Here is a 14,258-nt window from a genome sequence, read left to right as displayed (position 1 = left end):
CTTATTTATTTGATCAAATAATTATAAAGTTAGGTGAAAATTGGGTATAATTGAGAGCGTGTAATTACACTCTCTAATTCTCAAGGGGGATTGAGAATTGGATGTAATTACACCCAGTAATTACAGAGTTACTTTTTAATTCTTTCTTTTTTTGTTTTGTTTTAATTTCTTTTCTTTTTAAATTTATTTTGTTTTTATTTTTTAATATATTTATCTTTCATTTCCTTTCTTTTCATTCCAACCTTTACTTCTTGTGGTTCCATGTAATTCTTTCGTATTTTTTTATTTTCTTATTTTATTCATTTTGCATAACTGTGTTATTATTCTAATTTTTGAAACTACACCTCTTAATAGTAGAAAGAATGAGTCATTAACAAACTTGACATACAATGAGTGACGTTATTAAAGTAGAATTTCGTTGTGAATGAGGTTATAAACTTATATTTTTTCTTTCGTTTGAATTATATTTACTTAAGTTGGAACTTACTTGTGTAATATTGGAATTTGATATAAGAGTATTATGTTATCAATTTTAATTTTTCAATAAATAATGTTTACTAGTATTTGAAAATTGGAAAAGTAATCCTCGACTCAATTACAAGAGTCTTTTTCTTTTTCGTCATGCAGATTACAAAAGTTGGGTATAAAACTTCAATTTTGTTCTCAATACTCTTTCCTTTTGTTCTCAACACTCTTTCCTTTTCTGATTTGTAAAACTTTAATCCTATGTCTTTTTGTAATTGCATAGCAGTTGTTAGATTATCCATATGCTGGGTCTATCCTATAACTTTTCTTTTTTCTTTTTTGAAAAAAAGGTGTTTTGAAACTTGTGAAAATTATATCATTAAGGATAAAGTGAGAAAATTTTGAGTTAAAATATTTCTAAAATACAAAAGTTGTTGGTCTTTTTTAACAGATTAGAGAGAATATCGCATAGAATGAGACAGAGGTAATAATAGTAATTCGTGGAGGACTCTGCTAGGCTAATAAGTCATAACTTCAAGTAGTATATAAAACTCTATCCTCGAAAAGCATTTTGGTATAAAATGAGCTTAAGACTTGGTGGATAAGGTTACATAGTATATGTGCTGGTAGAAGATAACATGTACTCAATTGATTGAAGTGTCAAATAAACCAAACACTAAAGTTATTTTAGGATAAATTCACAAATAATCACTTTTCAGTTATTGTAATTGAAAAATAGTCACTGTCATAAGTTTCGATATGTAGGGTAAAGATGCCATATAATACCCCTGTAGTAAAATCTTCAGCGGAAGAGCTTAGTAACGCACCTGAACTGTCCTTTTTTGTCATAATTTTCAAATTCCACATGTGAAATTCCAGAAAAAAAAAAAATTCAAACTCCACGTACCTGTCGAATTTAAAACTACATGACAACGAACTTATTTTCATTTCCAAAGTCGAAAAGTGATCGGTCAACTTCTACTTAGAAAAAGAGCATAGAGGTACAGAAGTCCAATGCCTGATGAACTCAGAACACAAGACAAAAGGGCCAACATCCCCACAAGAACAGTTCCCTAGGGTCAAAGCCATCCTTTATCTCTTTCATAGTTACTATTCTTGAAGCTTTCCTCTTTGAGCACATGCATACAACTCATTTTCCCCAACACCCCCATTTGGTTCCTTTGTAAAGAGAAAACATGCATTTAAAAAAGAGAAGCATGTTCCCCACACAATAACTAGAAACAGCACACTTTTGTTGACTATACAAATAACACTAATGCAGCACTCTGCTGATGTGGCTTTTGATTGAATCAAAGAATTGGACAACATTCACTAGTCACTTTACAACAGTTTTCATATAGTGTCATACTGTCATTCATGTTTCCTGTGCAAATGAATAACCCTAACTTCCTGTAAGCATATGGACTAACCTAACAATACACTGAGAATGTTTAAAAACCAGCTGAGATTATACAAAGATCACGGTTTCACTTGAGCGGCTTTGGAGACGTCCAGATGGTTGAGACGGCAAGTCCCTAGAAGATATTCAGGGAGTTCTTCGGGCGTGTTGGCCTGTGAAGAAAAGATAGTAAATGCGCTTTAGTAACCATATCGACAGACTATGATCATCAAACATGCACACTGATAGAATATGAGGACATGAAATTTTACCTGGACAAGAAAAGCCATCTCAATGACTAGATTGTTTAGGTAACCAACAACAAGGCTAACAACACCTCTTGCCACAGTAGATGAGCCAATATCGATACCGAGCTGAAATTACAACATAAATTTTCAGGTTCACATAGTGATGTTTGTCAATATTAGTTTCAGGTTCCACTTATTGTTCTTAAGATAGTTAGCCTATTTGGCCAAGCTTCTGGGAAGCCAAAAATCTTCTATTTTCTTGAAAAAGTGCTTATTTTAGAAAGTGGAGGTGTTTGCCCTAGCTTTTAGGGAAAAAAAGTGTTTTTGAGTAGTAGTAGAAGCTGGAAAGTGTAGCTTTTCCCAGGAAGCACTTGTGAAACAGGCTATACGTATACTACTTTTTTCCAAGAGAACAAAAACTATTCAACTTTTACCACACTGGTAATATTCAGAAATCATTAGACTCAACAACACTATGCATCATTTAGTGCCAAAATACTCTTGTACTTTACCTCTATGTAGTTCTTTCCACGAAAATAATTGATCTCTAGCGCTTGACCTATAAGACAAGCTTTCTTCCCAACACTCTGCTTGACTATCCATGATCCCTGAAAAGTGAATGCTCAAGTAAATACAACCACTGTACTTTAATTGATGGAATACTTCAAAGCATCCCAACAGTTGAGACAAAAATGGATGAGATATGTCTAAAGTGCCACCAGAAATGCTAACAAAAGAACACTGTACAACCAAAAAGCAAACAACTACCAGAACAAGTTACAATCTTCTGCATGGAAAGCAGGACTCTAGGTTAGATGGACTTCTGAATAATAACCTAAGCATGCAGCATCCTTGTGTCTTCCTAGACGACCTTTCTGCAGTTCTCTAGGCCCGAAAAGAATTTTTTTGAAACTGATCCTTTGTACTCCCTCCATCCCAATTTATGCGATACTCTTTCCTTTTTAGTCAGTCCCAAAAAGAATGACACCTTTCTATATTTAGTAACAATTTAACTTTGAACTTTTCATTTTACCCTTAATGAGTAGCCACACAAAAATTTAGGGTTTATTTTGGACCCACAAGTTTCAAGTCTTTTTTTCATTCTTAAACTCCATGCCAGTCAAATACCTTCATACACCTTCACATAAATTTGGACGGAGGGGGTAATATATAATATAGACCCTTGGAATTGAAAGATTTGTTAATATTCATTGCTGTTATTTCTAAGTATAGCTACATTGGCAGAAAACAAATTAATCAATTGAGAATCTAGTTGTAGATTTGCTCAATTTGAGCCCTTGAGAACTGAAAGGATAGCTTTAGTGGGAATAAGGGGGTATTAAATTTGCTTGCTTAAAGAGTTCCTACGATAAATAAGAACCCATTTAAACAGATTTCTGTTTCTTTCAAAGTTGCCTATCATTTTCTTAGAACGAGGACCGAATTGTGGCCTTGTGGGTAACATAATGTTGGTTGCCTTTAAAATCTTTATGGAACCTATGTGTTAAGATACACACACACACACACACACACACATATAGAGAGAGAGATAGAGAGAATCAGCTTTTGCTAAAACATGAGCACAATACCTACTATATGAATGTTGATGTGCCATAACCTTTTGCTAAATGGACTAAGCAACTTACAGAAAAATATGTTAAACCTTATATAAAAAGTAATTTTGTTCACTCCCAATGAGCGAAAGCCAAACCTTGGATATGTATGGTATGAGCTTGAACCTTGAGTTTCTATAAGCATCATCTCCTTTGACAAAACTCTCCAGCAAAGGTGAATCCTCTAAAGGGGTATTCATCATATAGTAGAGAGCAAGAGTGTATGTTGTTAAACCTGGGACCTGAATACAAGTGACACACCAGCAAAATGAAGCATTTTGATAGAAGCTACATAAGAAATCAAAGTATATGAAGGAAATAAGAGATTGCATACCTGTATGTTCACAATGAAGAAGAATTCTGGACCACCCTTTGCTGCATATTTCTGCAGAGAAAAGATAGTGAACAGTAGGCTCATAGGCATTAAACAATATGATCGCTCTATTTTCATTGAATAACAGAAGAAACCTGAACAATTCCTCCAGGTCGACCACCAAGATCATCTTCTCGTTTGTCAGACTTCAACCAATCCGCACCCACCATTTGCATCAAGGTGCCTTTTGCCTTAATCTGTATAACAGAGACAATGATAAACGGCATGGTAACACGAGAAAGTATCTAGACTCTAAAATACAGTAGCATACTGAAAAATAAGTGGCTTTCATAATTAGTTTCTTGTGTTTGGCACATAGAAAAAATAGTATCACAAAAGCATTTATATATAATCTACGCAAACACTATGGCAGGTGAGATGGGGGTAGGATTGCGGTGATGGTGGGGATGGGGATATGAGGTGGGGTGGGGTGGGGGTGGTATGTGATGGAGGGTCGGGAAGAGATAATCAATGCTATGATACTTGTGGAACTTGTTTTCGCTACTTCCACTAGGGAAGTCATTTTCCTCATTTTTAAGGAACTTGTTTTCCTAGAGAAAATGATTTCCAAAGACTTTGACCAACCAAGCATGGAAAAATTGAAAAACATTTTCTACAAAATGTTTTCCTCCATACCAAACACACCCTAGAAATTAACTTCCTGACAGTTGTTTCTGACATCTCCAGAAAAAACTGTTTTGACTCTACTTGACCAGACATGGCATATCCTTTAATCATCAAATTGGCGATGATCAATCAATTACGCGACGGAGACCACAAAAATTGAACCAGCACATGTTTACAGTAAGCTAAGCATGAAAGCTGAATCAACAACGGGACTTCACCTTCTTACGATCATCCAGGTACGTCTCACTACGAATAAGAAAAGTAGAAGGATCTGTTTCAGTATAACTGCAAGGCAAACTACAAGTTGAATCTTTTGGTAGGGTGGATCCAAAGTGGCAAGATGATGTATCTTCCTTCGCCATCTCATGCAGATCTACATAACCCTTCTTCTGAACTGCAGCATTAAAAGAAATATTATGTCCTTAGAACTTCAACATGCAGATTAATAGAGTTCTCTACCATAGCAACAAACATCAAACTTGCCTGCAAGATCATGCAGCTTTTTCACGAAAACTGCAGCAGTTGACATTTTGGGATGACGTGCATCCTGTAAAGTCAAAACCAGCATACAAATGAGGAAATAGGAAGAAACATATCTATAAAAGTAAAGATCTGCAACTAGATGATAAAAAGAAGAAGAAGATGAACAACAACAACAACAATTTAACGTTAAATTTCCAATGACCGTTAGTGCCATGATTTTGTAGACACACAAATGTCTAGCCTGTTTTAAACCACAGGTTTCAAAAGTCTTTCTAACTTTCTTAAACTTTGTCCCCATCAAACGCTGTCACATTAAATGGGATGGAGAGAGTACGGTAGAAAATATGATTCTTTTGGTGGGTGTTCAAGAAATGAAGATGTATTAACATTATTGACAACTAAGATCTGGAGCTTCCTAGGATATTTCATATATCCTTAGTTCAGTCTATATACCGCAGACCAGGCTAAAGACTCTTAGGGGCCATTTGGTCAAGGGAGTAGGTTGGCTATTCCGATTTAAATTTTGGGATTACATTTACCCCATATTTGGTTGGAGGTATTAGATAAAAGTGATATTATTTTTAAACCTAAATCTTGGTATAACTTATATCCAAAATAGAAGGTGGAATAAGTTATCCATGTTATAGTCCCAGTTTTAAACCAAACAACTCCTTATTGTTAGAAGACAGAAAAAAACATGAAGCCTCTATTTAAATAGATAATCACTTGAACCAAAGTGTGATATTGATTCATTACTAGAAGGCAATCGACAAACAGGATTTCACTAAGGAAGTCATGCATCGTGCAGACTCCTGATTTTGTAGGATGCTAACTGTTTATAGAGCAATTCCCTAAGCTTATGGATTAAGCAGGTAATACCTGAGAGTATATCTCTGGGCCAAAATCAGCAGACCAGCCATTTTCTGATTGGTCATAATCCAGTGGCTCACAGACATCAAAGAACTCATCGGCCGCATCATTTAAACCCATCAGGCTCGAAGGTGTTTTAGGTACTTCTTCCTCCGGATCTGCCACATTGTTTCCATTTTCTAACCGGGTTTGCACTTCAAGCTTAATTTCTTCTTCAACTTGACGTAATCTTTTGCTTTTGACAAGCTCCCCTGAGACATCAGAGGGCAAGTAATTTCCTATTTTTGCACTGAAAAGCTCCCGCAAAGCTGCAAATGCAGTAGAAAAAAGTAGTCTATTTGCGTCTGGTAAATGGTCATAAAATGCACATTTGGACAAATCAACTGATGAATTTGACAGAAATAGGAATCACATAGAGAGCACACCAGCTAGTCTCCCTAGCATGCGTATCGTTATAGATCTGGCTGCAGATGTTCGTACATATGACTTCCAGAATTTCCAGTCGATAGCAAGCATATGCTTTACTACTGACCCCTTCCCTTGATTCACAGGTGATATAACATATCCTCCACCTGCAAGGATTTAGGGGATGTTAATGTACTAGAAAATCTGGCATCTAAGCACATAAGTAATTTGTCATTTGTAGTTCATCCATGATCCAAATAGACATCTGGTTCATAATAGCGACAACAAAAAACTATGTGCTTATAATAACTCTACTTTGCAGGCGTACATTACTTTTAAGGCAGGCACGAACATAGCCCTTTTGAGGTGGACACTTCTGGTGAAACACTGAATGGTACAGAATAACTGCAAGAAAGTAACAATTGGTTATGGTGGATTTAGCTTCCTAACTCCGAAGAAGTAGCTATAGACCAATCCTCAATAGAGTTGGTACCGTAGGTTCCGTCGTCCTCCCTTCTCCAATAACGCTGCAAAAGAAGGTCTCTTCTTGTCATGCCCCTGCAAAGTCTTATGTCAATTCTAATACAGAAACAACAAACTTTCTTCAGAATTAAAATATGAATCGTACGCACCAAGGTAGCCAATCCCGATTTAGAAGCTTATGAACTATATCAGTGTGACCATCAAGATGTTCAATCACACTGCCCTTGTAGAAACAGAAATCCCATCTGCAACATAAAATACAATATCTTTTAGTCACAACATAAGAGGAATCAACAAGATGAGAAGCATATCACTGCAGCTTAAATAACTTGCAGATGATAAATTGTAAAGAATTTCCTTTTGGGATTAGTATACGTTATGCCATCTACTTGACCTCTAAGCTATATGATCTATATTAAGTAGTGAACACGATGGAAAGCTTTATAACTTTAAAGGTGCCCATGCAGAAACTCATGGAACTCTTCCGCAGATCCCAAAAGAAAATGTTCAGATAAAACATTATATTTCTGTAAACAGATAAAAAATTTACTAGCAGTGAAGTCTTCACTATAAAAAAAAAATTGTACGTATGGTGACTTTTGCTACGGATGCCCACCCACCTTTTTTTTTTTTGTGGGGCCGGGGGATAAATGAAATTTACCATGGATTTCGCAACTTACTCTGATCTTGAAGGACCAAGTGACATGAGTGTCTGAAAAATGGCCTCTGAAGTTCCATCGACTACACCAACAGCCATTATTGCGGGGTGATCGTCCCACTGCAAAGCATAGAACAAGTTCAGCGGCATTATATATTTAACTGCGATAGTTGCTGGAGAACATCACTTACCTTTCCAAGAGATTCCCTATCTTTAGCTTCCTTAAAGAGCCTAAGACCTGCATGCCCAAGTGATTCAAGACAATTGGCAAACAACAATTACAAAAACATAACATCAAATACAAATGAAACATTCAAGGGTGTCTCAACATAAAGCCAATCATGTTTCTTACTAAAAGCTAATACTCAGTTAAGTAATAAAGCATGACTTGCAAACATTGTCAAAGAAACTATAGACTGACACCCTCAAGAAGAAAACTAAATTGCAGAATATACTTCATAAATCCACATTAAATAGTTCCGAAATTTCCTAAGCAGATGTGAATTGGTATATGAAGGGGGAATTAGAAATGTAATTTAAGCCATTCTAAAATACAACTATAAAATCACAACCTACCATTATCACAACCAAAGATTGTCCAAGGCGAGGGTGCAACAACATCAGACGTCATAGCATCTGTAACTGAGGATGAACAGACAGTCCAATCAATCGAATTCAGACGATAAGACTTGTTGGAACAATTTAACCTGTGTGCAAAACAAAAATGAAAAAAAGTTAAATAATAATAATGATAATTACAGTCCTATCATGGAGCTTAATTTGGAACCTTTTCTTTTTTAGAAAGGTAATACTTTATTGGAAACGTTTTTGCACGACTAGAAAAGAAGCCAACATCTATCCCTAAAAGTAACTTCTACTCCTCTATTCCATTTTTTATGACACTCTTTCCTTTTCAGTTTGTTCCGAAAAAACAACCTTTCAGTTTAGAAACTAGTTAGCTTTAAAATTCCCAATGTTTAATAGTCATAAAATGGCATGGCATGTTTAAGACCACAAGTTCTAAGGGTACTTTTGTTATGTGCCAAAAGACTTTCTTTCTTTCTTAAACTTCGTGCTCGGTCAAACACCGCCATATAACAAAAGGAGTAAATTACTTCTAGGTTATATCCTGAGCAAAAAAAGGGGTAATGCATCAACTAAATGTACCTCAAAGACTGTGAACCCCTGCTTGGAAAATCAACTTCATTTCCTCTGTTCATGTCTGCCTAAATTTACTCATTATGGTGAGTTGCCAACAAGAACAATATAACAGCTCATATTGACCAGTATGTACCTTTAAAGCTGCTTCCTGAAATGCCTGGATCCACTTTGCAGCTTCCTCAGGACTGCTTGCTCCTAACTGTGTTCATGGCTTTCATTTATTCACTGTGCTGCCCAGAAAAAACAAAAACTGAATGGAGGGGGATGATTTCCGTACCTTCAGCTGATCATTATGATTTGAGGTGTTATAAAGTGTGAAAATGAAAAAGACCTGGAAAATGTAAAAGCAAGTTTCAGCATAAAGTCTCAGTAAAGAAACAAGTGCATTTAATCAGAATAATATAGTGTGAGTAAACACTGGAATGAAGATCATACTTTTCTTTGAATGCTCTCTCTGCCATTGTCTGTTACACGAATGCAGGAATCAACAACTGCACTTCTAATAGGATCCTAACAAAAGAGCCAACATGACATATTGCAATGAGTCCTGGTAATATGGAAAATGTGTAATTCCAAGAAGTGAAAGGCAGAAGAACTTCATAAACAGACATATCTCCCACTTAAGGGACCTTGAAACCCTTTGATATCAGAATAAAATGAACATGAATAAGAGTTCACCACTTACAATAAAACTTGGTAGCAGAAACACAACAAAACACTGAATATTTGTTTAATCAACTAAAACGCACATGCGTAAGAGTTTACTACTTACAATACGACTAGGTAGGAGAAACACAACAAATTACTGAACATTAGTTTATAACTCAACCAATTCATGCTATCTGCCAGACATCTCCCAATCAATAAGAAGTCAGATGCCGATCAACATGAGAAGTGCAGAAGACTCTGACCCGCGAGGAGTGCAATGATGACTAGTGAACGGATATACTCACTGATAAAGATCTATGTGCGCACAGTTGAGCACGAGGTATCTTCAGCACAGGGATTAGGCAATCCAGGATTATGCTATAGAGAATCAACCATATAACCAGGAATTTGGGTTCCAAACAAGTGAGCACCTTCAGCTCATAGGCTGTGGAAATTTTCCATTCCTCGCTAATCAAGTAAACTGATCACTTAGGAAATAATATCCAACAAGAGGATTTTCCGGCAATCAAGAAGGAAGTATTTGAACGAGAGGAAACCAATAGTACGAATATCAGCATAAATCAACAGTAAATGCTAAAGTCCCTGAGGTCATTTTTGATTGATGAAAAAGCAATATTTTAGCCTGTTTAATGTGTATCACTTAAGAAACCGAATACTAAGATACTCCAAACACCGATCATTTGCAGAATTTGGACAAAAACAAAGATATGGAATGAGGGGTATAGTTGCCAAAATCATAAATCACAAGATTCCGTACTGAGGCCTTGAGCACATAGCATCAGGATGTTCATAGTTAGACCGCAATATCCTTTACTATACGTCGATGTTAGTCGGACTCTTCACTTTCGGTGCCGCACCCGTGTCGACACGACATGGGTGTGGGATCCGTACCCGATCTGGTCAACTGATTTTGGATACTTTGACCAAAATTGACATAGAAATTCGGGACAGATTCAATGATTTCTTTAATCAAGACTAAAGCTAAGGTGAAATTGAAGAAAATGGAATACCTTGTATATAAAAATTTCTACGTCACTCTGTTCTCTTTTATCTCCTTCGGGGATTCTCCTCTTGATCAATAGTTTTTCCTCAAGTTTTCCACATAATAACCATAATTTAGTTTTTATAATTCTATTTTTAGATATTTGAAGTTTTTTAGCCGAATACCCGCAACCGTATCCATAACTGGATCTGTATCCCCGAATCTTAAAATTTAGATCATGAAGGATCCGACATCAAGATCCACACCCGTATCGGACACCCGCATCCGAGTCCGAATAACTTAGCTATACACAGGGGCAGAGCCACATTTATAGTTACGGGTTCAAAAGCCACCCAGTACGGCAGTAACTTTTGACTCAAAACTTGTACTTGTGTTAAAAAGTTCATTTAATACATATCAACAATTTGAACTCAGTAACCAAAAAGAACTGCGGTCTAGAACCCATAAACTAAAAAATCCAGGCCTCGCCTCTGACTATACAAGCCTCAGCTAGCTTCATGCAAATCCTTTGGGAATCAAAATGAATAAACTACATCTTTTGGGTTAAAGCCAACAAATAAACTGAAATAAAATCTCCAATTTCTCACAACTCCAACTCAGAGAAACTGCAAAAAATTTAAGGATCCATTTGGCCATGAGAATTATTCACTTTTTTTCCGGAATAATTTTTCATTTAATTGCAAAATCAGTGTTTGGGCATGAAAATTCCAAATCTAACTTCGGAGTCCAAATTTGAAAAACAACTTATAACTTGGTTTCCAACTCCGTCTTCGTAATTCCAAATCCAACTTCAGAGTCGAAATTTGAAAAACAACTTATAACCTGGTTTCCAACTCCGTCTTTGTAATTCCAAATAAAATGCTCTATTCTCTCTTTGCAAAAAGTATAACCAAACACAACTCCAACTTCATAAATTCCAAATAAAGTGAAAAATATTTGGAATCTATGCCCAAACGCCTACTTAGTCCCCGTTTGGCCACGGATAGTTTTCACCTTTTTTGGAATTTTTATTCCGGAAACTATTTAGGCATAGAATTGTTACAATTTTCCCCGGAATTCAAAAAACTCCAAAAAGTCATTTTTCACAATTTTCGCTCCAAATCACTCACAAAAATTCAAAAACTACTCAAATTTGTATACATTTCCAAACACAACTTCAATTTCCAAATACCATTTTCAACTTGAAAACAAATAATACTACTACAACATTTTTTCCAAATTTCACAATTCTTAGTACAAGCACAAGAAACAATTCATTAAACAAAAATCAATATCCAAATCACAAATTACCATTTCCCAACCAAGAGATAACATATGTCCATTTACTAGCAAACACTTAAGAAAATAATTACCCAAATACTTTCCTTTTTAGTCCGCTTTTTTGGCAACTCTTTAATTTCAACTTTCCATATGGCAACTTTAAGACCACAAATTAAAGGACATTTCCGTACATTCATTTAATTAACAAGTACAAGATTCAAAAGCCTTTCTTTAATTTCAACTTTCCATATTACAAGTTTAAAACCACAAATTAAAGGTCATTTTGGTACATTCTACGTATCTTTAATTAACAGGCACAAGATTCAAAATTCTTTTTTAAACTCCGTGACAAGTTAAAACCAGACAAATGAACACTTAAAATAAATGATATAATTACCTCATTTTGGGGAGCAGGGACAGATTTGTAACTCTTAAGAACATGATCTTGAAGAATAAAGTATCTCTTTCTTGAATACTGAAGTCCAAATCTATTTGAACGAATTAAATATAACCAACCTTCCATTCTACTACCATCATTCTCTGAAACATTCATTTTCCACCCCCACAAATTACTACTTGTAAAACAAGAAATTGCTGTAAATTTCTGATCCCCAAAGAAAAATGTTCAATGGGAATCAGAGATTTACTTTGTTGTGATCGATTTGTTGGTATAGACAGAGAATTTTTTTTTTTACTCCTGGTTTTTTTCTTTTGTGTGTGTAAAAAATGGTGGTTATATTTGTATTTTACTTGGAAAAAAGCAAACTGAATATGTGCATACGTGACGTGAGACAAAAGTTTGGCTGGCAAATGATGTAAAAGCTCCATTTTGACTATTTTACCCCGAGAAAACGAGACAAATCGTCCCTTAATTATGATAGGTTAAGTTCAAAATCGTCCCTCCGTAAGGGAAAGTGTCCAAGTAATATGAGACGGAGGGAGTAACAGTTTTGGTGCTTTAAGTTTCGCCAAAAGTTAATACTTTTAGTCTCTGATAAAATATTCATCGAACTCTGTTTGTTAGATTTGACGTGAATTATGAAAGAAAAGGGGGAAATTAGAGAGAGCTCACATTTAAAGGTATACATTACTTTAAAAAAAAAAGGGCCAAATACCTCGGGACAAAACTAGCGGACGTCCATCGGTTGTAATGCAAAACCGAGAAAAAACCAATAAACTTGATAATGTCAGAAAATAGTGTCTCAGAACACAAAAACCGACAGACTCTATCGGTTAAGAGAGAGGGAGTCCATCGGCTAGGTAACCAATAGAGTCCGGTGTATTTTACTTAGCCGATGGACTCCTCAATTTTAACCGACACAGTCTGTTGGTTTTTATGTTCAGAGACACTATTTTCTGACATTATCAAATCTGTTTGTTTTTCTTCGATTTTTTCCTATACCCGACAAACGTCCGTCAGTTTTATCCCGAGGTATTTGGTCTTTAGTGATGTGTACATCTAAATGTAAGTTCTCGCTAATTTTTTCTTTTTTTCATATTTCTAGTCAAATCTAAAAAACAGAGTTTGATGAATATTTTGTCAGAGACTAAAAATGATAACTTTTGGCAAACTTAAAGTACCAAAACTGTTAAGTGCATACTTAAGGGACTATTTTTTAATCTACCCCCATAGTCAAGTCACCATTTTTGTTAACTTATGGTTAATTTAAAGAATCAAAACAGCTAATTGCATAATTAAGGGACTATTTTGAAATTTGAATCTACCCTTATAGTTAAGTAACCATTAAATGTCGTTTTCTCCTTTTACCCCTTTGGTTTTGAAAAAAATGTGATTGGTAGTTACCGCAAAACCAATCTGGAAAGTTACAAGTACAGATTTAGAAATCGAGTATGCCATTTGAAGGTAGCTTGAATTTGTCTAACTCTTTACTTATTGGATCTCAATTATTTTAATGTTAAATTTCAGAAATCAGAATCCTAATTCTCAATGCTAATGTTTGAATTAAAAATATTCTTTCTTTTAATAAAATTTTGAAAATGTATATGTATAGCTCTAATTAAATAGATGACACTAATTATTATTCTCAAATGGCGTGACTTTTTTTTTTTCCAGCGATCACGCACCTTACTAAAATTGTGTGATGTTTTAGCATATGTAGTTTAAAAAAAATTATAATATAAAGGAGTAAGCAAACCAAGAAGCTGAGGGAGTCGACATCTACTATATATACATAAAAAATAATTTTAACCCTATATATAGAGGGTATTTTTTCTCTGAAGGGTGTTCGGGTGAACTCCTCTCTAACCACCATCTGGTTTCGACCCTCACTAGACAGAAGGGAGGAGGAAAAAAAAAAACAATATTAATCTTCAGCTATTTTACATTGGACTCAATTTTCTTGCTACAAATTGGTGAATCCTTACATATTTTGGATAACGTACTGGTGTATTCGTAAAACTATTTGTTGCTTTACTATAACCTAACAAAAAAGATTCAAAAGATTAAGATAAGCATTAATTTCCCTAGACTTTAAGGTTTGAGGTAACCAAGTAACTGGTGTACCTACAAGTTGGCCTATT

The 14,258-nt window shown here is 35.2% G+C and overlaps 1 protein-coding gene across 3 annotated transcripts; it reads right to left on the bottom strand.

Annotated features, from left to right (window-relative positions):
* Positions 1-1,733: 1,733 nt before the first annotated feature.
* Positions 1,734-12,409, bottom strand: LOC132065307 (protein ENHANCED DISEASE RESISTANCE 2-like). Of its 3 annotated transcripts, none has more exons than XM_059458632.1 (21): positions 12,115-12,409; positions 9,221-9,295; positions 9,063-9,116; positions 8,919-8,984; positions 8,792-8,850; positions 8,201-8,331; positions 7,816-7,862; positions 7,647-7,744; positions 7,116-7,211; positions 6,977-7,041; positions 6,817-6,888; positions 6,504-6,650; positions 6,088-6,386; positions 5,209-5,272; positions 4,944-5,119; positions 4,194-4,295; positions 4,060-4,110; positions 3,824-3,967; positions 2,625-2,720; positions 2,137-2,238; positions 1,734-2,037 (listed from the first exon to the last, which is right to left on the bottom strand). In XM_059458632.1, exons 1-21 carry the CDS (start codon positions 12,268-12,270, stop codon positions 1,945-1,947), a joined length of 2,193 nt encoding a protein of 730 aa, XP_059314615.1. In that variant the 5' UTR covers positions 12,271-12,409; the 3' UTR covers positions 1,734-1,944. The 3 variants fall into 3 exon arrangements, with proteins under 3 accessions (XP_059314615.1, XP_059314616.1, XP_059314617.1); XM_059458633.1 differs by lacking the exon at positions 12,115-12,409 and adding an exon at positions 9,558-9,580; XM_059458634.1 differs by lacking the exon at positions 12,115-12,409 and having other exon boundaries at positions 8,792-8,846.
* Between the last annotated feature and the right edge of the window lie 1,849 nt (positions 12,410-14,258).

The sequence above is a fragment of the Lycium ferocissimum genome, chromosome 7 (genome assembly GCF_029784015.1).
Source record: "Lycium ferocissimum isolate CSIRO_LF1 chromosome 7, AGI_CSIRO_Lferr_CH_V1, whole genome shotgun sequence".
Lineage (NCBI taxonomy): Eukaryota > Viridiplantae > Streptophyta > Magnoliopsida > Solanales > Solanaceae > Lycium > Lycium ferocissimum.
Note: the sequence above shows the minus strand (reverse complement) of the source record. Positions and strands in the feature narration are given on the sequence as shown.